Source organism: Falco naumanni, chromosome 7, assembly GCF_017639655.2.
Source record: "Falco naumanni isolate bFalNau1 chromosome 7, bFalNau1.pat, whole genome shotgun sequence".
Lineage (NCBI taxonomy): Eukaryota > Metazoa > Chordata > Aves > Falconiformes > Falconidae > Falco > Falco naumanni.
Window position 1 is genome coordinate 2,071,636 of NC_054060.1, and position 27,298 is coordinate 2,098,933.

The 27,298-nt window shown below is 54.0% G+C and overlaps 1 protein-coding gene across 2 annotated transcripts; it reads right to left on the minus strand.

Moving 5' to 3' along the window:
- Positions 1-555: 555 nt before the first annotated feature.
- Positions 556-27,084, minus strand: SEMA7A (semaphorin 7A (John Milton Hagen blood group)). 2 transcript variants are annotated; one of them, XM_040601025.1, is made up of 14 exons: positions 26,908-27,084; positions 11,794-11,927; positions 10,835-10,885; positions 10,445-10,540; positions 9,950-10,034; positions 9,295-9,405; positions 7,873-8,012; positions 7,337-7,515; positions 7,028-7,136; positions 6,139-6,337; positions 4,302-4,417; positions 3,540-3,691; positions 2,945-3,012; positions 556-2,542 (listed from the first exon to the last, which is right to left on the minus strand). In XM_040601025.1, exons 1-14 carry the CDS (start codon positions 27,017-27,019, stop codon positions 2,196-2,198), a joined length of 1,899 nt encoding a protein of 632 aa, XP_040456959.1. In that variant the 5' UTR covers positions 27,020-27,084; the 3' UTR covers positions 556-2,195. The 2 variants fall into 2 exon arrangements, with proteins under 2 accessions (XP_040456959.1, XP_040456958.1); XM_040601024.1 differs by having other exon boundaries at positions 556-2,545.
- Positions 27,085-27,298: the final 214 nt, after the last annotated feature.

Consider the following 27,298-nt stretch of genomic DNA (forward strand, 5'->3'; position numbering starts at 1 on the left):
CTTCCATCCCAAGCTTTTTCCCCACCCGCCGGCTGTCAACCACCAGCTCATTTTTCCCAAACCCAGCAAATGAAGAGAGCTGCGAGTTCAGCGTCGCTCCGTCTCACGGAGCCAGCCAGGCAGCCCCTGCATTCACCCCTAAAAGCCACCCCTGATGTCAGAGCCACTGCAACCGCCCCCAGCTCCCCGCGAGCAGCAGAGCTGCAGGCAGAAGGTGCTGGGATGGCTCCGTGCCCAGGAGGACCCGCTGTTTATATCCCTCCCTTTCTGCGGGTGGTGGGCAGTGGTGAGTGGGGTGCTGCTAACAGCCCCCTTGGGTTTTTCCAGCAGGAATCTGCCCAGCTTCTCACTCCCGATGGTGCCAGCCTGAAGTGGGAGCAGCAAGCCCAGGGCACAAGGGATGGCCAGGGGCTGCTGCTGGAGAGGAGAGGCAGGCGAGACATGGAAGAGGGCGTGGGGACCCCTTGGTCGTGGAGGAAGAGGGACAGGGGAGACCCCAGGCACCATCTCAGCAGCATCCCTTGGCTCCTGGTGAGGAACACAGCACTTGCCTGCTCTTTTCCATTCTTTATTTCAACAATCACATTCTCACTTTGGTCACAGCTCTGAAAGGATTTTTTTGGTAGCTGTTGTTTTTTCTCTTCTCTAATTTGAACTCACTTTCTATAATATTATAAAATTATACAAGTACAGTAATTACCAGCTGATAATAAATAGGTATTTGTTAGTTCACAAAGTTAAAGTGCTTTGAGAAGGGATGTAAGAAGCTCTATCCTAGATTTGGGGAGGGTATCTTGGAAATGTAGTGCAGTAGGAAGCTCTGGCCCGTTGTCCATAGTCCGCGGTCACAAGAGGCACGTGGCATCTCTCCCCCTTGCCAGAAAGACCCCTCGGACACCCCTGAGTGTCTCTGAGCAGACACGAAGCAGGAGTTGTGCTGCTGTGACAGCTTACTGGAAGCATGAGATACGATGCCCACTCCATTAGACGGCCCAAGGCTGGGGCATTTCAGCCGTCGAGAGGGCTAGGAAAGGTTCAGACAAGGTGTGGGATTGCCCCTCGCCCACAGGGGTGGGGAGAGCATCCCATTTTTCACAGTTTAGTCTTGCTCGGAGACCTCAAAGCAAACCCTGGTGCTCGCCTGTCCCCTCACTGCGAGGGAGAGAGGCACATCTGCTCCGGGCGGTGGGGACAGCCACAGCCCCCTGAGATCAGCAGCCTGCCGCCCCTTTCCCTGAGGAAGCCCGGTCCCTCTCCTGGAGGAGAGGTGCTGGGAGCAGGGCTGCCTGCTGCCCACAGATAAATGCCCTTAGCTGCCTGCAGAGGATTTGTGCGTTTAAAACTTCTTCCCAGGGCCTCCTGGGTTTCGTTCGGGCTCTTGCTTCTACGTTCCCTTCCCGTCCCCTTCGGTCTGACCTTCCCCACACCCCAAATCTAGTCATCTTCCGAGGCTTTTCCGTGCAAAATGCTAACTTTGCGCCTGCCCTCGCCTTGCAGGTTTCCAGTGCTAGTTCCCGATCCCCCTCCCATGTCAAAGCCAACTGCAAAAAACAAAAATAAACCAAACCCTAGAACCCTTCCAGAGCACAATTCTCCAGGTCAGAAGGGGATTCACATGCGACACTGGGAACGTTCCAGCTGCTTGCCAGCCCAAACAGACATTAGCCACTAAAAACTTGGAGGCATTAGTCCCCGCTTGGAGCAAACCACAGATCAACAAGTTAAAAAGGCCAAGGGCTGGCTCCTCCTCTTCATCACATGCATGTTCCCAAAGAGAGGAGTCATTGTGCCCTGAGGATCAGTGCATGCACATCGGCAGAAGTCCCCTGAATGTCCACACCCAGGGTAGGCTCAGGACGATAACCAGTACAAAGCGACCAGCACGGGCTCGGGGAGAGGCTGACACCACTCCCTTCAAGCTGCTGGCTACAGTAAATGTCCCCCACTTGTTAGGGTACCCCTTCCCTCCCTGTCCCCAAACCCTGCTCCATCTGGCCCTGCAGTCATATCTTCCTTGCCACAACTCTACACCAAGGCCAAAGATGGAGGGGTTGCTGCCCAGGACCCCTTCTGAGACAGTCAGAGATTAACGTCCAAGGAGCAACTAAAAGAATGGCAATCTCGCCTCAGGAGCGGACAGCAAGTGCAGGAAGAGTAGCAGCAGCCAGGACGGTGGGAACACAGTCCTGTCGTGTTCAGTGGAAGAGCTCCACCAACACCACCATCAGGAGCAGCTGCAGCCAAGAGCCAAACGTCATGGTGGCCTGGCCCTTCTGGGACATGAACCTGAGCTGGTTGACCAGGCGCTCCTTCACCAGAGCCTGCCTGAAGCCATCCTCCTCCGAGATGCAGACGTAGTGGCCGTAGTGAATGTGGCTCACGTTCTGGATGAAGTGGAAGCAGTCCTGCTGAGGGTGGGTGGTGTTGCAGGTCTTGATGAGGCTGTTGTTGTGGTACCAGTTGTAAGTGGCATAGTGGGACTCAATGGGACAGTTGAGATAGTAGCGGGAGAAAGGGACGACTGTGATGTTCTGATAGTCATCTACTGGAAGAGATGGAGAAGGGGGATGAGACAGGCATGTCCAGGAACCACGGATTCCCTCCAGAAGTCTGGGGGAAAGAACAGCTGGGTCGCTGGGGCCATGTTACACAGCCTTTTAACGATAATGGCAGAGCCTGACCCAAGCCTGGTGAAGTCCATGGGATCCTTCTCCCAGGACATCAGCAAACACAGAGTTTAAGCCCTCTCACCCAGCCCAGAAATGCATTACCAATTAACTCCAAGCTGAGACTTGCTCGGTGTGTTGGCTCCAGCACGGTCATTCCCAGCTCCCCAGCAATGAGTTGCAACACCGTGCACAACCCGTACAAAGACCTGAGAATCCATCACCCTGCCCCAAACAGCCCCTGCACACATGGCCTACAGCTCAAAACCTTTACATACCTTCCTTAACATCCCCTTTTTGGCACTTCCCTCCCCACGGGTCCAGGTTCAGGGTCTGGTGCACCTCCCTAGCAGATGGGAATAAACATTAACAACGCATTTAACGTTAGGGAAGCAGCGCTTCAGGGCTAGGAAAGGAACTGCTCGTACAAGATATGATGGATCAGATAAGGAAGAAAGTTTAAACTGTTATCTGGGTGAGGAAAAACAGTGCCGCACCCTCAGCCAGGAGCTCGGGGGATGACAAGTTTGAGACCCAGCAACCCACCACAATCAGCTGCTTTAAACAGCAGAGCTACGCACATCTCTAACGGCAAGAGAGAGGCTGGGTGCTCAAAACCCACTGGCCCCTCCCCTCTCCAGGGCAGGGGTGCTGCGGGAGGCGTGGGTCCCTGCAGAGGCACAGCTTCTGGGGACAGCACAGATGACTGTGCTGTTACTGCCTGGATATGACGGGCCCATCTCTCCCTGTGATGGGAAGATGGCCTCAAAACCACCTGGCCAGGAAGAGGAATACTGAGGGTCTGGGTATTTCACACGTGAAAGCAAGCAGCTGAAGGTGATGGAGAAACAGTGGACTGTCAGCGCCACGTACCGGTTTAGATAAACCGACTGACAACTCCCATTGAGCCACCCGCAGTACGGGTCCCTCGCCAGCAAGCAGCTGTCACAGTTGTTGCGATACACCCTGCACATGTCCATGGGTATCTCCATGACTTTATTTGTTGAGCCAACGTACAGCATCGCCTGCAGGAGGAAAGCAGAGGGGCTGATCACCCTGGCACCGTGTCCCAGTGCCACCCTATGAGTGTCTAGCTGTCTAGCACTTTTCCTGCAGCTTCACCATGATACTGGGGTGGATTTCACCAGCGAGGCTGGTAGGTCTCCAGGCAATGCAGTCAGAAGTCCCTATCATGGGAAGGGAAGCAGCCGTCCTTCCCCCATCAGCCCAGTGTATAAATAAGTTTGTTCCATCAGTGACAGCAGCGTTGTCACCTCTGGGATGGAGCACCAGTGCTGTCTGACAGCTCATCTGCCAGCAACGCTGGACAAGAGGGAAACTGCAGGGGGAGACCACTGTGCTGGGATTTGGCCGGCCCTCACCTCCAAAAGGTGTCTGAAAAGCTCTGCTGCCCACTGACCACACAGCTACCCAGGACTGGGGACATCAGCCTAGCTGTTCAGATTTAGCAAAGCGTGCTGCAGGTCCCTCCACCCCCCCAACCCCCCCCAGAGGCTACTTCCAGATCCAGGGGTTGTCATTAAACCATCTGTCCCTGCCTCCCCTGCTGCCTGCTTTTAAAGCTAAACAAAGCCTGACCCACTGTTTTCCTTCCTATGGAGCAGGCAGACTCACTCTCTTGTGGTCCAGGATCATGGACTGGATTGGGTCCTTCTTTGGGAAGACCTGGATCTCCATGATGTTCTGCACCCCATCCGGCAGCTCCACGATCTTGTGGATGGATCCCTTGTCTAGAAAGAAAGAGGGGAGAGCCCTGATGAAGCGTGCTAAGAGCAGAAAGGCAAGGCAGAGGGGCTGCAGGCAGGGGTGGGGAAGCCAGGCAGAGAACCAGCTCTGCCCCCAGCCCTCTCGCTGTGGCAGACAATACCCACTCCGCAGTCAGGCTCGACTGGATTCCTGAAACCAGCCACCCGGCGAAGACAGGGCCTTTCTTGAAAGGAGCCTGCCTGCTCTGCTAGGAAATCATCCCCCAGACAGTGGCGTTTCCCACAGCGGAGCCTTGTCATCCTCCCAGCCAAGAGCCATGAGGAACCCATTTCCCACCGCCCTTCGGGACCCAGCAGCGCCTGCCTCCATCAGCTGCTCTGCAACAGCCTCAGCAAGAAAAACCAACCGCTTTCGGGCTCCGCTCTGCTTTGATCACTGGCCTCTTCTTCTGTGAGCCTCATCTTACTGCTCGCCTGAGGCTGAAACTTGGGGTTTTGCCTTTCTGTTTTTCTAATTAAACTGACTCCCCTCTCCAGTTAGACAACTCCAAACCGGTGATTTAAGAAAATGAGTCAGTTTGGTGGAGGGGCAGAAAGGCAGCTCCTGAGGGAACAGCACTCAGGAATCCTCAGGAAAAATAAACCCCTCTTTTAGTACTTGCATGGTTCCCCCTTCCCAAACAGGCGCTCCCTTCTCCACCATCAACCAGGGGTAGGTGAAAGATGTGACCCCAGGTCAGGCAGGGATTAGGACCTCCCAGATGCTGGCCCTTGCCTCTGTGCCTGCCCCAGTGAGGGTGGGCAGCTGCCCTGCGCAGCTCTGCATCTTGGAGCAAGCTCCCTGGCAGGACTCTGCAAGGCGTTAGCTGCATTTAAGCTACGGCTTTCAGCAAGATAAGAACAATCTGAGCATGCGTGGGCCCTAATCCAACCTAGGCCACCTACTGAGAGCCATCTGCATGTTTCTAATCACAGATTAGGAAACAAAACCCCCAGAAAGTCCCTCCACAAGTGCCCGTGAAGAAATCCCAGCACAGTGCAGAAAAGACGAGGAGCATAGCTGTAGGGAGCAAGCCCTGGGGAGGGGAGGCAGGCCGGCTTCCAAGAGAGGGAAGCACTGCTCAGGGACCTTTGCACCTTCTGGGCAGTGAGCAGCTGCATTGCAGGGGAACCCAGGCAGATGCCTGAGTTTACCAACCTTTTGCTCTCCATCCCATTCACCTGCAGCTTAATTGCCTTGGTCCAGCTCGGCAGCACCTCCAGGGGGCAGCCCCCAGGACCACCGGCAGCTGTGATCAGCTGGCCGTGTCTCCAGCCAGAGGTGCTGGCCTCACAGGAAGCCTGCACTGCTGCACCAGAGCAATCGGGGACAGGAGATGACAGAGTGGGTCCCTTTGCAAAGGATTTCTGCTTGACAGTGTAAAGCTGCACCTGGGGAGAGCTGTGCTACCTCTCTCGCCCTAAAAACTCTTTGCCTCAGACCTACCACAGTCTGAAGCAGCCCAGCTAGGGGAAATGCCACGTGCTGGGGTTCTGCTTTCAGTCTTTGCCTACGCAGCCAAACTGGATGTATTTAGCTGTACTGGGACTTGGCAGCTCTTTTCTGCTTGACAAACATATGCCAAGTTGGCAACACAGCCCCTTGCTTTGCTCTGCACTGGGGGTCTTGTCTGCTTCCCTTGGGTTCCCTGCCCTTGAGGGGAAAGCAAACTCCAGGGAACTTCAAAGGGAATGGTTCCTAGTACCTGTTGCCAGATAAAGCACGTTGTAGCGGCGTCCATCACCCACAGAGACCTCGTGCACCCCGATCTTCTGATAGCGGTGCTTGTTGTGGAATAAGGGGCTCTTGGTAGGTGAGAGGGGCTCCACCCGGTCCTCCACCTCTGGATGGCTGTCGGCTATCTTGAAGGTCTCACTGGGGGTGTGCTGTCCAGAGGCAACGCACTACGGCAAGTGGGGACAAAAGCCACCGTCAGTCAGACGGGTCCCTCAGGATGATGCTCGAGGGCAGGAGAGCAAGGCAGGGCACAGCGCAGATACCTCAGCCCACAGGATGCCCTGGCATGGTGCACAAACCTGCCCTGGGGCTAAATGCAAGCCCTGCAGCTGCTGCACTCACGCTCATGCCAGGTCCTACCAGCGATCTGCCCCAGCAGAAGCTGCAGTTTAGGAGACTCACGCCCTGTCACCCCTGCAGAGGCTCAGGGGAGCCTCTCCCCACCCTGCTGTTTGCTGCCAGGTCAGTGGTGCACCCGTAACCACAAGGCTGGGCTGCAGGTTGGCTTGGCAAAACCCACAGGGTTAGCAAACACAAGGCACGTCATTGCCCTCCAGCTTCACACACAGACCTGTTCACCAAGGTGCATAAGAGCCCATCCCCCCCTCTCTTTCTATGAAGGCATTGGACCTTATCCAGCCTCCTTTTTTTTTCCGGCAACAAAGCTCAGATCCTTCCCGCAGCACCTACAACCTTCTTCGCTGCCCCAGCTCCCACCTGGCTGCTCAGTGGTGGGACTGTCCCCACAACCGTCCCAGCTACTCTGTCAACTAACTGCAGTGGCAGAGCAGGGACCAGCTCTCCTGGCCTCGGGAGGCCTCTCCACTTCATGTCCGCATCTTTTATCACTCACTCACCTGCCCAGGCTTGATCTCTGGGTTGGGACCATTATAGCCTTTGAGTTTAGATGTCCGGAACACATTGTCAATGTCCCCAAAGGAATAGACGCAAACAGCAGAGCTTCCCCTGTGGGCAACAAGACAAAGAGGGGGTCAGGGAGATAGTGGCCATTAGCCCTACAGCTGGGGCACGGCCGCGTGCATCGTGCCTTCACTGACGACATCCACTGGTTTCCACCCATGTGACTGCCAGAGACAGTAAAGGGCTGAAAGAAAGGATTTGGCCCATGGGACAGGACATGCCGCTGGTCTGGCAAAGATCCTCACCAGGTGTTTGTGAAGAGCCCATAGACTTTGGAGTGCCGCCAGTTACTTGCAGGGACAAAGAAGACATCTTGCAACCAGTTGAAGTTGCCCTTTGTGACTGGGTCAACACAAATCAAGCTGGCCTTCAGGAAGGTGGTCCACTTGGAAGCAGAGAGTGAACTGGTTCCCCCTTTATCTTCCTGGGGAGAGGGAAAGAAAGGAGTCAGGGTTTGGCAGAGAAGAACACAAAGTGCCCCCCCAGTCCAGCATCTTGGATGGATAACTGGGGGATGCTCCAGAGGTATATTTGATACTGGTCACTGCAACTGTTGTGTGCCTCCCTAACATCCCAGCAAGACAGAACAGGGCTTTCTCTCCCCTGCAGGCAAGATGGGAGCCAGATGACGGGAAGGCCAAGGGACATGGCTGTACCCCACACAAACTCTGTGGCAGAGGAGAGGGGCCAAATCATGTGCCGACAGCACCAGGTAAGCTGGCATGTCCATTTGCCAGCCTTGTAATACTCTTGGCCACCCACCACACTGTTCCCGTGGTACCTTACACAGCTGGGCCACTCGGGAGATGTTTCGAGGGGCCTCAGGACTCTTATCCGGGTTATCTTCACGAAAGAAGTAGTAAATCTTGTCCTGGTGAGGCTCTTCATGCCTTAAGGTGGTGGCTTTGACAAACTGAGGGTCTGAAAAGAGAAGTGAGCCATCAGAAAACCTTGGCCTGAACACATGCATTTCAGCTGAAAAGTCATTAGTGGGAACCAAACCAGCATGCTCTGCAGCTAACCACTCACACTCGCGCAAGATGCAGAAACACGCACACAGTCTGTGCTGCAGGTGAAGGACAGGTCCAGGCACATCTTCTACACCTGAGCGGTGCATCTCACTAACAACCGCTCCTCACATGCCACCTTCCCCGTGGATTCCCCTTTCTCTCCCTTCCACCCAACTCCACGCAAGTCCCCAGAGCCCGGTGAAGTCTCGGCTACTTAGCAGCAAAGGAAACCTGTTCTCCCTGCTTGCGCAGCAGAGCTGTTATCACAGAGGAAGGCTCCCTCAGTGGGAGCAAGCTGCTCTGTTGTTTGTTTGCTGTGGAAAACCCAGTGATGCTCTTCCTATTAATATAGCGCTGCCATAAAGGGCGTCCCCAGCAGTACCAGGGTCCCTCTGAACATCGTTAGCTGGCTTCCCCATGGCAGGGAGTTCTGCGTAAGCAGGGGATGAGCCTCGCGGCTCTATTAGTTTTGTTTGCTGGTGGCTTGGTTGCCCCCTCCATTGCCCTGCACGCACAAGTTCTGTTTTGCCCTGGTGTCATTTTGATTTGCTTTTTTTCTTTGGCCAGTGGTTCAATAATCTCCCATTTCCCAGTGTCACTGGAAAGGCTTGTGGGAAGGCAATGTAATAAGCTCACGGAAACCGAGGAGGGTCCTTTCTCTCTATTCCCCACCCTGTCCCATGCACAGCCCAACATGTTCCTGCTTCAAGGTCTCACCCTGGCTGGGGATTTGGAAAGAGTCACTGCCCGGAGTGGAAGTTGTTCTTCCCGTTTCCATCACTGCACGGCAGCTGATGGGCACCTTTACACAACTGCATTTCCTTCCAGCATCTGACAAGGGACTTGCCACCCATTTGTCTCCATTTCCCCATCTCCTCACCCTGAGCAAGAGGAACTCAATTGTCTTGTTCCACAAGCAAAGAGGTGAAATTTCCCCAGCTGGCAGCGAGAGAGCCGCTGGGCCACTGGCATTGCGGATGGGGACCAGATCAGCCCTCTCTGCCGCTCTAGGGGTGACTGAACCCAAACAAGAAGCTCTGGAGCTACGCCCCAGCTGAGCAGAAAGGATGTACCCCTCCAAGCTATACTGTGTACTTACCGCCCACAGGTGTGGGCTGACCAAAAGTTCAACTTATCTGCCTGGTGGGGCAAAGCAGCGGGTCCCGTGCCTTCAGGATGTTCCCCATACTTACTCTGCATCACTGTGTCACTTGTGTAGAGCTCTCCACCCCCTCTCACTCGACGGAAACGGGGTATCTTGCCATTCTGCTGGCTCTTCTTGATGGTGGAGTAGATGTCGTGACCTGTGGGAATAGGAAAGCTCATTTGCAGCCTAGTATTTCTGGAGGGGGCAGAAGGGTGTGTGCGAAGAAAACAAAGAACCTAGAACTCTGGGCACATGGACTCACAGAGGCAGTGGATACAGTTTGAGAAACCCAGTCCTCCCTGCTAGTACTGAGCAAGCCTGGCTGGACTCCCCCAGTCCTTTTTGTTAAAGAGAGACTGGGACAGATTCCCTGCCTCTGGGAAGGATCCTCATCTGTCCCTCTGTCAGTTCCAGAGCAGTGGAGTCACTGCAGGACCCTCCTTCCCCACCATTACCATTGCATTCTACCCTCTCGCGCAGAGACTCAATCCTCATGCCCTGGGCAGGAATAAACAACCTTGTGCCACGCTCTGTCCCCGGAGGACGTGCCTTTCAATGAGGTAAAAGCAAGAAGCACTAAGGCCAACTAGAGAAGAGGGACAAAGCCCTTAGAACAGCCTCAAGATGCCCCTTTTTGCCACAGAGAGCCCAGCCTTCCTGCACAGCACTACGACTGAAAATACGTGAGTAGTCAGACTTACCATCAACGACGACGAGGGTATTCGAGTCAGGGGTGAAAGGAGCAATACCTCTCCCATCCCACGGAGTGCTCTCCTTTCTCTGCGTCTGGGTAAGGACAGAAATGGCCCCCAGGTGTGATCAGTTCAGGGAAGGCAGGGGAGCCAGGTGCCCACATCCACCCCTGTGAAAGGAGGAGAGCAGCTCTCCTTGGCCAGCGCAGCCCAAGTAAGACAAGGGCACAGCCCATCGCTGAATGGGCCAGGCAGAGCCCCTGCTGCAGACAAGAGGTGAGGAGAGGGGAGCTACAACAAGTGAGCACAGAGGTGGCAAGCACAGACCTCTGCTCACATGGGCTGTCCCATGCTGTCACGATAAGCTCCTCAAGGGTGCTGGCATTTGGGCTTTTTGGAGCACTCTGAGAAGGAGGGGGGATCAGGGCACCGTTTTATAGGTGGAGGTAACATGAAACAAAATAGCAAATGCCTCTGGTCCCATCACGGGTGGCCACAGCATACCAAGTTCCAGCAGGTAGGAGCACAGGCACCGGTCCCACACACTAACATCCCGTCTCCATACTTCTCCACTAAAGTGAGGTAATTTTTATTGTCCCCCTGCAAGAGAAAGAAAAGAAGCATGAGTGGCTGCTAATGGCAGATCACAGCCCCACAGCTCCAAGCCCCCTGCACTACCAAGCACACTGCTATATGGCTTCCTAGCTTTCTCATGGGTCTTAAAACCAGAGGAGGAAGCTACTATCACCTCATCTGATCTCCTGCTCCACAGGCACTTGAGGCCTTCACCCAGAGAAAGCACGTGTGGAGCATGCACAGCTCCTTCCCCAGCAGTCCTCCAACCCTCACCCATCCAGCTGTTCCACATGCTGTTCCACCACAGGTAGGACCTACCAAACTCCCAGGCATCATGCACTGTCCTTCATTTTTCACAGGGAATTCTTCCTAGGATAAAAGAGAAAGAGATATGATTTAATTTCTGCCCTCTAAAAGCCAACTAACATGGGCTCAGCCCCATGTACTACATGCTAGTCACTCTCTTCACAAGAAGCAAAACAAGCATGTTGGTGAGAAGGTCATTAAACACTGCAATGCAGCCCTCTTCCCCACCTTGGCATTTGAAAACCCTTGGGGAGGCTGGGCTGGATCTCTCAGTCCCTCAAGGTGGTGGGGAGAAGTGGGATTCAGGGCCAAAGCAGCAGACATGACTGGCAGCCAGCCCGAGCTGCTCTCCAAAGGATTTTGGGAGAGGATCTGTCATTGTGGGGAACAGCCGTTTGATAGTGGGTGGTGGAGTCCAACGGTTGGGATCCATGAACCACACTGTTCCTGGGACAACAAGAAGGGAAATACCTGGGCCCAAACTTCAACAACTGACTTGAGCAGGACAAGAAGAGGTCATGAGAAAGCCAGCTGGGGGTTTTCCTGCTGTAGTAACAGTGCCCAGCTGATCCAGAACTTCCTGCTTTTGAGAAGGGCTCCAACAATGGAAAGGGATGAGAACATAGCTTCTCCCCAGTGACATGAGTTTGAGCATCCCTTCTCACACTAAAGAAAGGGTCCCTCATTGGAAAAATCCTCCCCCTGGGGCAACAAAGGCCTCAGGAGGATCATAGCCTGGGAAAAATCCACCCATGGCTAGCATAGCAGACTTCCCCCTTGCTGCAGCTATTCATCATACTGACATTGCAGCTTCCCAGATGGATGGGACAGGCTGGGCAGAGATCAGACCCTTCCAGATCTGACTTCGCTGCTGGCAAAGACACTAAGCGAGGTATCTAGTGTTTGGGCTGTGAGACAGATGCTGCACACTTGCTTATAGGGCTCCACAGCCAAATGTAGAGCATCCTTACCGTGTAGTTCTCATAGGTGGCAAAGTCATAGTAATAAAGTCTTCCCTCTCCTCCAATGTAAATGGCTGAGCTGTTTTCTTTATGATAGAAGACCGGGTACCTCTCACTCCTGGGAAATGCGTACTCTTTCGCACCTAGAAACAGCACAAGAGGAGATACTCGTCAGGGGAACCGCAGCTGACTGTGGAGAACACCTGCAGCCAGCTCAGGCTGATCAACTCCCTTTCCATGTCCTCCGATGAGAAAAACAAGGACACGGGGCTGGGAGCCCTCTGGGATGGCTGGCCCCGTGCCAAACAGGCAGGGAAAGGCAGCTCCTGGGCTCAGAGATGCGCTATTGTCCCCTTGGCCCCAGGGGAAGGAAGAGCTGCACAATGGAGCAGCCCAGCCTGGCTTCTGCAGGGCTGGTGATGGAGGAAGATGAGGAGGAAGGGAAACTTTGATGCAGGAGCTGAGGCAGGAGAGCAGAAGTTCAGGGTGACCTAGAACTGGCTGTGCAGCAGCCAGGAGAGCGCTGCCTTCCCACCTGCTCTAACGGCCAAGTGCCTCCCAGCTTTGACATGAAGGGCTCCCTCCTCGCTCTGGCCATCCCCTGACAGCCACACTGGGCCAGTGCCTCGGAGATTTGGCTCCTGCACCCTCTTGCATTTGACAGGCCTGCAGGTTTTTCTGCCCTGCTTTCGGACCCTGCACATGCTTAACTGGAGCTGTGAGCTCTTATCTGGCTGAACGGGAGAGGAGCTGCTGTGTTGCTCTGCAGCTGGGGGTCAACCGCCCTGTGCCCATGGGGTAGGTCACCCGCCACCAGCCACAGCCCAGCACCACACCTCTCCTCGCCAGCCTCCAGCCGCACCGTCAGCACGCTCCCTGCAAGGGCCAGGAGGGGACGGACAGGGTTTGGAGCCCACACATGACAAGGGAATGGTGCACATAAAGCCACAACTCATGGGCTCCACACCCCAGATGTGAACAAGAAGTGACCTGCAAGACCTAGGTCCCATGTCACAACCAGCTGTTGCAGATGGGAAGCTTGCCAGGCCCAGCTGGGAGGAAGAACTGCCTGTCCTCCCCTCTTTCCTTCCTCTTTCACCTTCCAACTTTTCCATCTCCTCTTTCCTAAAACCACCCTCCCTTTCCCGCTGCATTGCCAGCTCAGGTGTGGGAGGCTGGCCCTGCACTGCAGCACAGTTGTGATTCTCCTCCCCTGAGGCTTTTGCTGTTGCTTGATGGGGTCTGCTGGTCCTTCATCCCTCTCCAGGATGGTGCAGCCACATCTGGGCAGCTTTGAGCAGCTATGCCAGGGCCCAGCTCCACAGCAGGGCGCAATGCCCGTGGCACATGTGCTGCTGTAGGCTAACCTGTTCCCTACCACAGTCTGCAGCAGTGACACCAGGAGGATTGCTCCTCCAAGAGGGAAAAGTCTCCAGTCAGGACTGACCTCTGCTTAGTGTGACAGGGCACTCTGTTTTCATCTCTCCCTCTTTTCCCTTTTCCGAAGAAGAGGGGGCCTCTCTCCTGGCAAGTGTTGCTGCTCCCAGCAGACAAAGGCTGCGTCTGCCTCGGGAGCTGGCTGCCTGCATAGACAGGCAATTAATCAGTGGCACGTGTCCCCCTCTATTTATAGGGGCACTTGGCAGGACAGGCAAAGGACAATCTTTGCACAGTCCAGCACTCCCCCTCTGCCCGGAGCATGCTGCGCAGGGGTCCTGCTAAGGCTCTGCCAAGCCAAAAATAAAAAAGACTTATTAGAGGTCACTGGGGCTACTGAATGCCCCCTTGATTTGCAGCTTTTTTCCTCCACTATGCTGGTCACACCTCCTCCGGGTCTCTAATCCCTGTGGGGTTAAACGGCACCCAGCCAGCAAGGCCTTCCCATCACCAGCTTGGTGCCAGCCACCACTTTGTGATGGGAAATCCTGCCAAACCCAGGGGTGGCTGTTTCGCAAGGGTACCTCAGCCGCCAAGAGAGAGGGTGGAGGTGTGCCATGGGCCAGAACTATCTCTGCCCTCCAGCCCACAGTTTCTCACTAACGCAACACCTCCGGGCTGTCCCCCCCCCAGACCACAGAACAGAGGCTGTGGGGCTGCATGGCAGCAGGGGGGATTCAGCAGCTGGGACCCTGCAGCTAGGAAAGCTCGGCAGAATGACGGTCCCTGCCTGCTCCCTGTCTCCTTCCAAGCCCTACTGTCTCTCCTCTGTCCAAGGACGCAGAGAAACTCCTGAGCATGTGCTTTGCCTGCTGGAGAAGCTGGCATCAAATCTTTTCAGAGTGACTGTGCAACTCACTTGCCTAAATGGCCCCAACAAGCAGGCAGCCAGCGGAGCATGCCAGCTAGCCCCGGGAATCTCATCAGCCACAGACCAAGTCTGTGCTTGCTAGGGAGGAGAGGACTAATCCCCTCTTCACCACTCCCCTTCTTTCCAGCAGTCCTTGAAATCCCCCTCTTGACCTACAGAGCAGGCAGGCAACAGCCCACGCACACGGCAGCCCCTAAAGCCCCTCTCCCCCATCCAGCTACCACCGTCAGTACAACCCATCACCAACATGCCGCAAGCCGGTCTGGCGAGACTTCAGCAAACTTTGCTCTTGTTTTCAAACCTCCAGCCCAGCCCCTAAAGTTGCTGCTAATACAGGCAAATGTACACCTGCAGCCGCTCCCTGCTCCTCTTCCTCCACCTCACCCTTTCGCACACTTCAGGCCACCCACCCCCCTATTAACTTTGGGTTTGATTTGAGGCTTTTTCACAGCGTTGCCTCTTCCTTAAGCTCAGCCCCGAGAGCCGTGCCAACCTACAAGGACACACTTCTCTCCAAACAGCCAGAAACAAACAAGCCCAAAACAATAATTTGGTCGGCGCCAACATATTATTTATCCTACTGCTCCCCAGGGACGGCACTGAATCACTAAGCTGAGGGTAAACAGCTCTGCTAGCCAGGGCCCAGAAGCGTGTTTGCGGCTCCAGCACTGATATAACTTAATCTGGAAGGGAGCTTTTAAAAGGTGCTTTCACAAGCAGGTGCTGGGGTCCTTCTGCCTCTGCATCAGCCCCCTGGCTGACCTGCAGAGCTGGCCCTCAGCCCCTGCTCTGCCTCAGACAGCTGGGCTTAAGGAAGTGGTTTGACCGCCTTTGCCTCTGCTTCTCATCTGGCAGGATCAGGGGGAGCAACCCTGCACCCACAGACTGGGGACCTGGGGTATAAATGGCTTCAAGAGCCAGGGACGATGAGGCCGAGAGCATCTAATGGCCCACACCATGTCCCCCGAGAAGGGCACATGCCTCCCCTAGCAAGTCCAAGGCTGCCTTTGACACTGCGAATAAAGGCTTGCCCGCCCTGGAAGGGGGAAAGGCATGACCCTGCCATCACCCTCCCTCCAAAATAGAGTCTGGAGCTTCAGAAGACACAGGGCTCATTTCCAGAGCCTTGCTAACCCCGCTGAGTCCCTCTGCCTGGCATTTACTGCAAACGCCACCGTCAGCGCACAAATCAATGGCACAATTGTCAATTGAAATGCTAACCCCAGTCCGGAGGAATGAAAGGGAGAAAGAGCAGCTTTGTGCTTTACAGGGAGGATGGAGAGTACCACACCAGACTGAAGAAGAAGAATATTAAATGAGGGAGAAGGAGGGAGCCCGGTGCATCTCAGAAGGATGCCTGCAGGGTGAGGTAACGAGGAGGATGGAAACTAAGAGGGAGGTGCTCTGGATGAGATGAGGGTAGGGAGGCCTGTCCTAAACACAGAGAGCAATGCAGATAACAAATGGAGCAATCCTGCTTCCCCCACCTGACAGGGAGCAATGGGCCTGCCTCCCTAGACACAGCTTGGGAAAATCCAGCTTTAATAACACACCAAAGGGCTGCGGCCCCCTCTGGGTCCAGGAGCCCTTTCACAAAGGCACATAGAGCCTGCGCAGGGCCTGGCCCTCCCCAGCACCATGGCAAGGTCAGGCTCCCAGAGCATCCCAGAGCTTTGTGCAGGAGGGAGCATGCCCCCCACCTCCAGAACAGATGTCCAACTAGAGAAGCAGCGTGGGTGTACAGCCTCATTGCAGACAAACTCAACAACCCAGCTCTCATTCTGGCTGACTCGGCTACGGCCATTCTCCCTTCCACACTCCCGGTCTGGCAGCTGGCTCCAGCATCCCAGACACTCAGCTTAGTCATTGGCTTGCACAGCTCCCAGCATCAGTAGCGGGCCAGTCTTTGTGGGTCTACGATTCACTGATGCCGGGGGAGGACTACATCTCCCTGAAATGGAAGTCGTGGTTCAAATCCACCCTGGTGCCAGCATTTTAAAATGAGGAACTGAGATAAAGCTAGGAAAGGAGGACAAGATTAAGAACCCGTCGCTTCTTGGAAGCAACACTGATGCAGACAAGGGGCAGATCTTTTACTTGCTGTTCATAAAACCCTTGTTAAGTGGGACCCTCCCTTGGAGTATGAAGAGTGAAAATCAGGCAGAGTATGGGGTTGACCCGCTCCCTGGCATTACCTGCTCCGTACCACAGGGTCTGTGCTGCCCTGAGCAGGGGAAGTTCCTTTAGCTAGGCTGCCTGTGTTCTCCCACTCTCGTGCTGCTGTCATATGATGCGGACACAGGGCTGGGCCACCCATCAAATGGCAAAATGGGATTTAAACAGGTGCAGCACCAAAGCTCACTGCTGCGGCGAACGCAGCCAAATCTCCAGCGCCGCCGCACTCCCCGACGCCCAGGCAATCCACCCGGCAGCCCTGGGAACTCTTCTCGCTATAACACATTAGAGCGCTGTCAGCCGTCACCATCATGCATCCTCCCCTCCCCAGCACGATGCTGATGACACTGCCACCTGCTCTGCTGCCTGCAGGTCTGACAGCGAGTGCTCTCTTGCCTGAGTCATAGCACTGGTTGGATCCTTTCTAAGTTCCCTACTTCTACAACCAATTTCTCATTTCCCAGGTTTTACTTCTTTATTCCTCTTTGAATAGACTGAGCAGATTACGACCTTGATAGCAACGTGTCTGCTGCAATCTGACTAGGATTGGCTCTGACAGAAAAAGGAAATCTGTCTGCTCAACGCTGACTCAAGGACTGGCAATGCCGAGGACTCCCCGGGGTCTCGTCTCCTACACCTGTGCCAGAGCTCTCACCTCCCAGTAATGCCATGAGTCAGGGCTGACTGCGTGCTCCAGGCTCCTGCACATCACCCCGCTTTGGGGACACAAGAGCTGCCTTGACTCGGTGATATCAATCACCCTTCCGCTTCCCCAGCGCACTCAGGATGTGTGATAAGCAGCCCAGCACAGGCGGATCAACCGCTTTTTTAAGGGCTGGGAATGTGACTCAGGTCCGCTACCTTAGTCACACACGGGGGTCAGGACTCCTGGTTCTGGTCCCAGCTCTGACATCACTCATTACGGCAGTTCCAGTTTCACTATTTGCCCAGGCAAGACCAGGAGGACGATACCCCGATTTCCTACCTCCTTGGCCAGACACCTGCCTGGAAGCCCCATCAGCAGACAGTCTCCTCTAAGGGGAGCACGGGAAGTCACGGCACCCACCCCAGAGGGATGTGGACACCACACGGAGCCACCATGGGTCCCCTCCATCCCTGGGAGAAGGACTGGACTGAACCACACTGCTCCCCATCCAAGAGCCACACGCCGTCTGTCTCCGCAGCTCCACCACAGATGCTGGTGAGAAGCCAAGCTGCGTGTTTGGTTTTTCTTTTTTTTTTTTTAGATGATCTATAAATTCCCAAGTTGAGACATTTCAGAAGGAGGAAGCATGCCTCCGGGGGAGCTGCTGTGCTCACCAAGCAGCTAGGTTTTTTCTTCCCTTGTGACTTTGCCCAAAGGGAGCAATGTGACACAAGGAAACCAGAGTCAGGCCTGGGAGGTGCTCCCCAGAGCCACGCTCACCCGCCAGCCAGCTCCTTCCCAGGGGATGGATGCCTCGAACAGTCTGACAGGCCTTTGGGAGCCGGCAGACCCTGCAGTGGCAGGGGGGGTTTATAGGAACAACTTGTCTCTAGATGAGACAACCCAGGAGGGACACTCTGGGGGGGTTTGCCCTGACCTGCCACAGAGTAATTGAGCGGCTTTGAGTTGCAAGGTCTCTAACACACACCAGCCAACACGCCTTGTGGAAAATTATATGCTTTGTAGGAGGGGTTTCTGAGAAAGGGGCAAAAAGGCAATACAATGTGGGAAACCACTTCCTTCCCATTGCTCACGGCAAAACTTGGCCTGTTGTTCCCTCCTCTTCCCAGCTTATGCCACCAGCACTCTACACCAAGGGATTTAGCTGCACCCCTGGGAGCCGGGGTCCTTACAGCCAGCTGTCAGTGCTGGGGCAGGAAGGCACGGGAAGGCTGAAGGGCCAGCCCAAACACCGCTCGGAGTACAGAGCTGCCCCGCACCGTTTCGGGTCAGCCTGTGCTCCAACATTAGTCATTTCTCCAAGAAAGCAAAATAAAAAGAGCAGAACCTGATACCCCAAAAAGCTCCCTCCACAGTCCTCCCAGGGCCAGGTATCATCCTTGTCCCTCCCTGTTCCCCACCTATTCAGCTTGGCACAACATAGCTGACTGGGAGCATGGCCGTGAGCCCATCAGCCTGGTAACTGGCACATCGCAGAAGGGATCTGTGTTGCCTGCCTTCCCCTCGCCCCTGCCTTCTTTTCAGGATGCTTGCAGGGACACTCCAAAACTCCTCTGTGGTATTAGTCCGCCAGGAGCCAAAAGGCACTGGGGAGCAGCAGCAAAAACCAGGCAGCCAGAAAGAGTGCTAAAAATGTCTCTTACTGAAGCGTGACCAGACACAGACATGCATGTTTCCTGCTCCTTAAAGCCCTCCGTACTCTCCTTGGGACCACACAGCTCCCTGCCATGGGGAGACCCCCAGCTGATGCCCACCAGGACAGCCAGAGGGCAGGGTCTGGCAATTCAGATCAAACAAGCCTTGTTGTGGCCATGAGTCACCTGCGTACTTCATATCTGACACAGCCTCCCCCGCCGGGGCGGGGGGCACCGGCCAGGTAGGGCAGCAACACTGAGGTCAGCGCAGCTGCCTTTGCTTTAACCAGGCACTCCCACAAACGCATCCCAAGAGCATGAGTGTGCCCAGAAAGGACAGAGTAAGTAAAAATGGTTTCTCAGTAAAGGCAAAGTGCTTTCTCATCACCCGGGGCAGGTAAAAGCCCTGAGCATAATTTTCCCCTGACCTCCATCCTGTAGGAAACATTGCAGTTTGGCTCCCGAAAGCAGCACAGCTGAGAGCGAGGGCTCAGGCTGTGTACTGCTGTCCTTTCTGTTTTCCATCTCTAGCCATCATCCCTCACGCAGAGAACCAGTAAGCCCAGCACTGGGCAGCACAGGCAGCCCGCAGGAGGCTGGAGAGGATCAGGGGGACGTGCAGCCCTGTAGCTAAGGGGCCCATGTGCTTGTGGGGAAACCCAGAAGAAAGAGAGGTGTGAAAGTAGAGAGTGGGGACAAGCAGCCAGGAAACCCGTGTTACTCAAACCCAGACCTGCTTGCCTTACACATTTCACCCCTCTTTCTTCTTTTAAGTTTGCAGCAAGCCAGTTTAATCTGTTTAGTATTTCTCCTCCTGTCTCTTCCCCAAGACGGTTTGGAGACAAGCAGTATTTAATCATCTGCCAAGAAACCTCACGCTATCTTTCCCTCACACCCCTTCCAAACTGCTTCTGACTCCCTCCAAGCACCCCTTACAAAGGAAAGAGCGAGGCTATGGGTATCTCAGTAACATCTACATCCTCTCTGCAGTGGGACTTTTCCACCCTTGGCCAAGCTACATTCCCAGCTGCCACCATACAACACTGCTCGCCTTCTCTCTGGCTTCTTCCCCAACCACCTCTGAAGACCCTGCAATCACAGGGTGCTTGTGCAGCTGCTTTCTGCTGCCCTCAAGACACCCCTGCCATCAACAGCAAAATGCTCTGGAGCAGAGGAAACAATTCAGCCTGCATTTTCGGGGATATATCCTACCAAAGCTCTCAGCCTGTGTGCAGTCCAAATGCCCAGGAGGGCTGCGCTAGCGTGGCAGAAAGGCAGGCTCAGGCTCACCGAGTATGCTCTAACTAGATGAATATGCTTTATTTTAGAGTTACACTACAGAAGGCAAATATTCTGGCACATTAACAATTTCCACGCTATTTCTGGTGAGCTCCGGAGCGTCTTGGCAGCAGGCAGCAGTATTCAATGCAGGGGTGAGCTAGGGCAGGAAGAAAGAGGGGGGAAAAAAAACCCCTCTCAGTTTGGTAACCCAGCTGCTGGGCACGGGCATGCCTGCTCAAAAGCTCTTCTGAGAGCTATGCAGCCTATATCCCCTTCGCCGGAGCCAGAGCCAGCAGTGGGCTCAAACGCCCACTCAGCGAGCAACAAAAGAGGCCCCTAACCTGCAGCCAGGAAGGAACAAGCCTTGAATTCAAAGTCTCTGCCATCAGGCAGGGCTCCGTGAACAGGGGCAGCGTTGCAGGACTCCGCTTACCCTCCGAAGGCTTGAACCAGAGCGCTTTGCGCTCCAGGAAAGACAGGTTTCTCCTTTCTAAACACAAAAAGACTACGTGACAGGCATCGCAGTATTTTCTATGCATGCTAACACACCACCGATATCCCCTGCCCCCCCCAGCCGCCTGCTCACCCCCCCAGAATTATGCAGCACTGAAGCCTGTGCCACTGCAAGATGAGTCCGGAGCCTTTGATTTCACGGATATAGCCTGTCATCTAGCAGGTACGTTTTTCCCAACCAGCCCCGAAGCAGAGCTGCCTGCTGCACCCTACGGATTGCGGGTGCTAAATTTAGAGCCAGGTTTTGTTACTTTCCAAAAGCTGCTCCCTGTAATGACAGTCCTGAGCTTTGCCGTGTTCCTGCTGGAAGCTGGGCAACTTCGGCCTGTGATTATGCTATTTTATTATACGGTCACTGGAACAATGGCAGAACAATAAAAGGATGGGTTTAGCAGGAGAGCTGCTATCTGGAGAGCACAGCTGCCCCTCCTGCTAGGAAGGTCAGTTTCCAGAGAGTGATTTATCATAAAAAGCCTTGCAGGATAAAGATTGCCCCAAGCACCTCCATGAGCATCCACCAGCAAAACAGCCGCTTTACCTTTTAGCTTAATTGGCAGCCATCTCCCGCCTCCCTGCTGCTGGTTAGGGCAGGGCAGCCAAGAAACCCTTCTCGGGCACATGCCATCTTCTCCCAGCCCAGGGGAGGCTAGCCAGAAGGTGGACACAGGGTAAGGGGACCCGTGCAATCCCCCGTGAAGCCTCCACCCTCTGCAGAGGTTTAAAGGTGGGAAGAAAGATCTGTGGCTCTGGAGTGAGGACGAAGTTTCAGTTTCCTATAGAAAACTGATGAGATTATGCACACAGCAAAGGGAGTTCCTCACCAGGTTGGGAAGGGCCTCCTCAGGCTCTTTGCAGCCCTTCTACCTGCTGCTGTAGGCTTCCCACCCATGCAACGAGTGTCAGCCAGGTCTCAGCCCTGCAGCCTTCTGGGTTTGTGCTGGGGCAGGCCACGCAGCCCTTCCTAGCATCCCCTTTCTGCCCGCTTGCACCCCACCAGCAGGAACACACAGTATCTATTCTTCTCACGTCCGTCTTTGGCTGCAGTGCCACATTACTCACACTTGGAAAGCCAAACCACTGCGTTACAGTCAGTCGTTTCAAACCAGACACTCAAATGAGACTTGCCAAAACTTGTATTATCCAAGATACGAGCAAATCCATGGCCATGGTTGTTGCAAGCAGCCCAAGGGCAGGTGTCTGGCTGGAACGGTCCATGCATTCCCCACGGAAGCTCCTACAGCTCCTTAAACTTGTAGTGCCCTCTCCCTCCCAGAACACACACCCAATAAAGGAGAATAATTTAACCCCAGCGGGTAATTAGATGTGGAGTCATTGCTGCAGGAGGATGCTGTCATTGCTGCAGGAGGATGCTGACACCAGGGTTCAAACTGGGGACTGAGTAGTTATAGCACTAGAGAACCAGAGCTGTCAGTAAGGCCAATACGAGGTCTATTATATGAAGCCTGTTGCTTCAGAATTAAGCTGCTCTGAAATTAGTAGAGGTGGTAGGAGATGCTTCCACATCCAGCTCCTGGGGCACTCTTACCGTGTTCCTCTGTCACACCAGACACAGACAGAGCCTACTACACCGGGTGGAGCTGGGATTGAAAAGAGTGCCCAACAGGAGGAACAAGTCCTATTCTTGGAGCAACCAGAAATAGCCACACACCATAGGATGTAGCTCAATAGGAGAGAGCTGGCTGCAAAACAAGCAATTTCCTCCTTCTAACTTACCTTCCAGCCTTTTTTCTGGATACAAGCTTCTCTAAAAAGCATCATGTACTCAGTGCTTAGATTTAGTTTGTACTCAAGTACTCAGGCTTAGATTTAGTTTGTCCTGCTCCAAGGCACTGAGCCTGGCTACATAACTACAGAATACCTTCCAAGGGCAATTTTCTGCAATTCTGACCAAGAATCAGCCCGAGGGCTGGCACAGAGCTGAGCAGCAGGTCAGCAATTTGCATCTGCCTCTCTTTCCCAGCCCTGAGCATTTCAGTGCAGCAGCCACAACTTTTATTAGTTTGCCCATGCCTGTTGTTTTTGTGTCACGCTCTTGCAACAGGAGGTGGTTGTGATTCACTCGCTTGGTTTGTTTGGTTTGTTTTTCCTTTTCAATCTGCACAGAGCAAAAAATATTTTCAACCAACGTTTCATGATACCAGCATCACCCACCCTGTAAAAATGAGCCGTCTGCAGAAAATAGCATTGCTGGGAAAGACAGACGCTTTCTCCTGGAAATACTGATGCGCTGAGACCTTCATGTGAAACTGTCCTACAGAGATGCTTCACACCCATGGGACCATGGCTCCTGAGAAAACAGTGCCACTGTCACCACGGAGTAAAAGCTAGTGCTAACACCACTCTCATTTTGCCACCACTCCCCATCAGTACGAGTTCAACCTCATCTCTGATCAGCCTTCTTGCTTTGCTAGCTGAATGCAGCACCACTGCACTGGCGGGCACAAAGAGCTCCTACAGCACTCAGAGATGCTTCCTGGCACAGTTTTCCCAGGAAAGAAGAGGCAGACGAGCTTGGCAAAGCCCAGGAGCTGCTATGGGCAGCACAGGCAATTTCCAGGAACGGCCATCTCAATGCCTCCCCGTCACCCAGGGCAGGCTAGAGCCAGTTTACCCCGTTCAAGGCAGCCAAGGGTCAAGTGTATAATCTTTCTTTTCCCCTGCAGGACCTGCTTATCTCCTGTGAGCTATGCACCAGCTCAGAACCTGTCCCTTCCAGTTTCCAGTGTCACCTGTTAATGAGAAACAGGGTAATAATTAAACTGTTAGACCCCATGCTATTGCAAGGTATAAATGCAGCAGGCAGCCAGAGAAGGGCTGAGTTTATCTTAGATCTACACACATGCAAGTAAACAGGGACAAGACAATCTTAAGCATGGCGGTAGCTAAAAATTATTCCTATGCTGCACCAAAGGCCCCAGGCTACAGCAGCCTGACACAGCCCTCAGGCTCCTTGCTGTCCTCACTGCACTTCTCTGCTCTCCCAATGCTCGGTGACTTTCCGGTCATGAGACAGCCAGCCTAGGATGCCACCCTCCCACTCCACACAGAGGGGCTTATCTGCCTCTGCTCCGTCACCCGGACAGCGCTGCCCAGCCCCAGGACATAGCGGTCTCCATCTCTGCAGATGGGTCAGAAGAGTAAACATGCTATCTGTGCTGACAAGCAAAAGCTCAGTGTGGGATGTGAACGCACCCTTCTCAAAGCAAAGCCCAGCCGGTCAGCATTTAGTTAGAAAAATACATGGAGGCAGGGGGAGGCTGGAAATAAAAGGGAAGATAAGCAAGAACACAATGTGCAAAGTTGAAGCACTTGCTTCTGCGCCAGCCCAGGCTGCTAAGGCTGAACTCACTCCCACTCTGCATATTTCAACAGATAGGGAACTTGCCGTTTACCATCTTCCTTCGTTAGGACACTGGAGAGGGTAACAGCCAGAAGAGACCCTGACCCACCTGCATGCTGTGTCAGCTGCAAAGGAGAGACAGGGCAAAGCCCTGGCCACTAAAAAGGATCTTCAGCACTTCAGATATGAGCAGTGGTCTGGAGCTGACCTCAGCCCTTTGGTCTCAGTGTCTTTCCAGTAAGAGGAAGAAATCCTGCAGAGTCAGACGTGCTTTGAAAGAGCTGCTTACCCAGCCGGACCCCAGAGCTGGCCACCTGTGCCAGCTGCCGGGAGAGCGTCAGGGATCACTCACCCTGCCTTTGGTGGCAAACACTCCCCAGCACATGTTGAAACTGGGCTGGTCTCTGGGGAAAGCATGTCCCTTCCTCACCTCCTCCTGCACTGCGCTGCGCCCTCAGGGAGGCGAAATAAAGGCAGCACAGCGGCCGAGGCCTTGGGGCTGGCTTTATACGCACCGCATTCATGGAAAGGCAGATCTGCAGAACACGGTGCTCCAGCCACCCACCGCCCTGGCCCCACACCACAGGTCTGAGGCCCCAGGACTGTAAAATTACTTAAACCCCAGAGCTCCAAGCACCGAGACAGGCTGACTCTGTTTCTTTGTCTTCAGATGTGAGCTCGGGATTGTGCCACCTAAGCCCAGCTACATATTCTTCCCATGTCGCAATGTCCCCTCACCTATTTCTTGCTATGAAAATGGACAATGAGGGATCGTGGGGCAGAAGAGCAGAGTAGTTCAGGCTGCCCGCAGTGAGGCCAGGGCTCCCTCCCTGGGCTCCCTCCCTGAGCCTGGGGGGGTGCTGGCGAGCGGAGCAAGGCTGAGATGGAACGGCAGCTGCACTTTGCCCAGCACCAATTTCCTCCTCTTCCCCAGCACCGCAGCCCAAGGAGGGATCCCACACATGTACTCTTCCCTCCTGGAGCAGGCTGGGTTTTGGCCAGCACCAGGAATCTTTCCCTTCACCCGCAGGGCTGTAACGTCTTGAGGTGTCTTTACTGAGGCTGCCGTACCTGGTGCTAGTAATGATGGGCTATGGCGTGTAAGAAATTTAATTATGTGAAAAGCTGCCGGCTCCTGCAGAGCCCAGGACTGAGGCCAGCGTTGCACCACTGCAAACGCAGCACATCAGGCCCAGCCCCAGTGTGAACACCCATGCAAATGTCCCAGACTGCTGCTCTTCTCCATCCAGCTCCCAGCCTCCAGGACCAGGGCTCAAGCCGCAAACCGAGCCCTGCAGTACTGTGACCCCCACTGCGAGGGACGAGCCTCTCCATGCGGATGCAAACAGCAGCAGTGTGCTGACCTGCAGGTTTTACTAAAGATGCTGCGCTTGCCTTTCACTGTGTCTGGATCATTGGGGAAGTTAACGAGGGCTCCCTGTTGTCCTTGGCATCCCCTTTGCCCCTGTCCCATGTCTTCACCCTCCTCCAGAACCTCTGCACCCTCCTCCCCACCCACAGACCCACTTCCTAAAGGGTAGAGGTTACGCTGAGCAAAATGCAATCTGTTAAATAGGACACAGGACTGACACGTAACGAGTGTGCCACACAGCTACCTCTGAGATCTCCCTAACTGATTTCCCTCTTGGCCTGTGTCCCAGCTAAGCGCTCACTCACTCTCTCTCTATTAAAAAAAAAAAAAAAAAAAAAAAAAAAGAGAAACAGATATAAGCAGAAGCTGATCCCCTTGCAGGGAAGTGTCCTAACACTAATTGGCTTCGGTGTTTCTCAGTAACAGATCCTTGTTGTGTTCGATGCCGGGAAAGCCACCCTCTGACACAGATGCAGGGAAAGGTCAAATGACCACACCGCACATGCATGCCAAGCACAGCCCACGGACACAGGTAGAAATCAAGCACTCGGGCCCCCTCTTCCCCCTCAGCACAGCTTTACTCCAGGACAGGCATTTCCAGCCACACCAGTCTCCAGCAATTTAACTTTCGCCCCACCTTCCCTAAGCAGGGCAGGGGAAACGTCTACAGAGAAATGCATGACCCCCGTCCTCTGTTCAGTCTCAGGCTCTGTGCCTTTTTCCCTGCTTGCATCCCCTTTTCTGAGCCACTTAATGTGCCAGCAGATAAAACAAATGACGCAATACCAGAAGCAACCTTTTGCTGCCCTCCCTACCGGTGTTTCTCCCCTTTGTGCGATGACGGAGGCCACCTCCGAGCCACGCACCCACTGCCCTTCCCTCTGCTCCGGGCCCTTCCTCCACAGGCAGCGATGGGCCTGAAGGAGAAGGGCATAATAAATAATGGCAGAAGAATAACAGATGGCGCAGAATAAACCACGGGAAATTTGTGTCCTCTGAAGTTGTCGGCGAATAGGAAACACAGAGGAGCTGTTGTACTGCAGAGCAGCGTGAGATCTGCAGCTCGGCTCAAACCGCCGGCTTAGCCAAACACCAGAACTGCCGGGGACAAGACGGGGTCTTTTGTTAAAGCCTCCCTGGAGGGTATTAATCAAAAAGCTTGGAAGACACATGATAAAACCAGTAAACGTTAGTCTGCTCTTTTCAACACATGAAGCTCGGGCTGTACTCTAAGCTTGCTCCTTGAAAACATTTCTTTGTTCAGTTTCTGCTAAAATCAGATCTGATTATAAGTCCTTGTGTGACATTTCAGATGTATATATTTTCTCAGAGAACAGAGATCTTCTGCAAATATTTACTCACAGAACTCATTTGCAACTAACAGGGTAAGTACATCAGATGAATAAGAAAATTAACTGTATTATGCAAATACACTTCTCCATTTCTCTCTGCAAGTTAGGGGAAATGGTTACTGTGTCTGTTTCAGGGCTTTTCGACAGCCTTTAATATAGCCAGCCTGTAGGAAAGTATTTTTAGAATATAAAAAGGAAAGGAGTTGGCAAGAACAGCAATCTAAAAATTCAATTAAAAGCAATCGAGCAAGCCAGAAGCCCCTTCCTGAGATTACAGGCATTTTAGCTCATCTTAATGAGGGCCAAAAGTCTCCCCAAAGAGACAAAAGGAATAAAACAAAAAGACCAACTCTTCTCAAAAACCAAGACACAGGTAGAAAATGCACAGTGCAGGGAGCAGCTGTCAGCTGCAGACACTGCTGCATCTCAAGGTTGCAGCCCACCGCAGCCCGGGACTTACCTTGCGGAGCCGTGATGATCCTGGGGTTCACCTTGGAGCGCCCCGCTGCCCACATGCCCAGCTGGCTGGCCCACAGGGCCACCAAGAGGGCAACAGGCGACCTCCTGCCCATTTCTACTTATTCAGTGAGCAGAGATCATGAGCCTCTGAGGCTGACAGCTGCATCGCTCGCCTTATACAAAAGAGTGGGCAGCATCCAGGGCAGCCAATGAGTGGAACAGAGGGCGGGACCAAAGCAACCTATTAAAAACACCGGAGACTTCATCTAACACCGATCTTCATCAGTTCATACCTCCAGGCTCTGCTGGGGTTTTTGGTCCTTTCTTTCCACACACCCCCCCGCCCCTCCTCCTGTAAGGGGAAGGTGAGAGTCTGATGGCTTTGTTCACCT

Excerpts from the sequence above, each read along its gene's own strand:
- SEMA7A (XM_040601024.1), bottom strand. The coding sequence starts at position 27,019 with ATGGGCAGGAGGTCGCCTGTTGCCCTCTTGGTGGCCCTGTGGGCCAGC. Across the intron at positions 9,406-9,949 it reads TACCCTCGTCGTCGTTGATG|GTCACGACATCTACTCCACC; the intron begins GTAAGTCTGACT and ends CTATTCCCACAG. Across the intron at positions 2,546-2,944 it reads AAAAGGGGATGTTAAGGAAG|TAGATGACTATCAGAACATC; the intron begins GTATGTAAAGGT and ends CATCTCTTCCAG.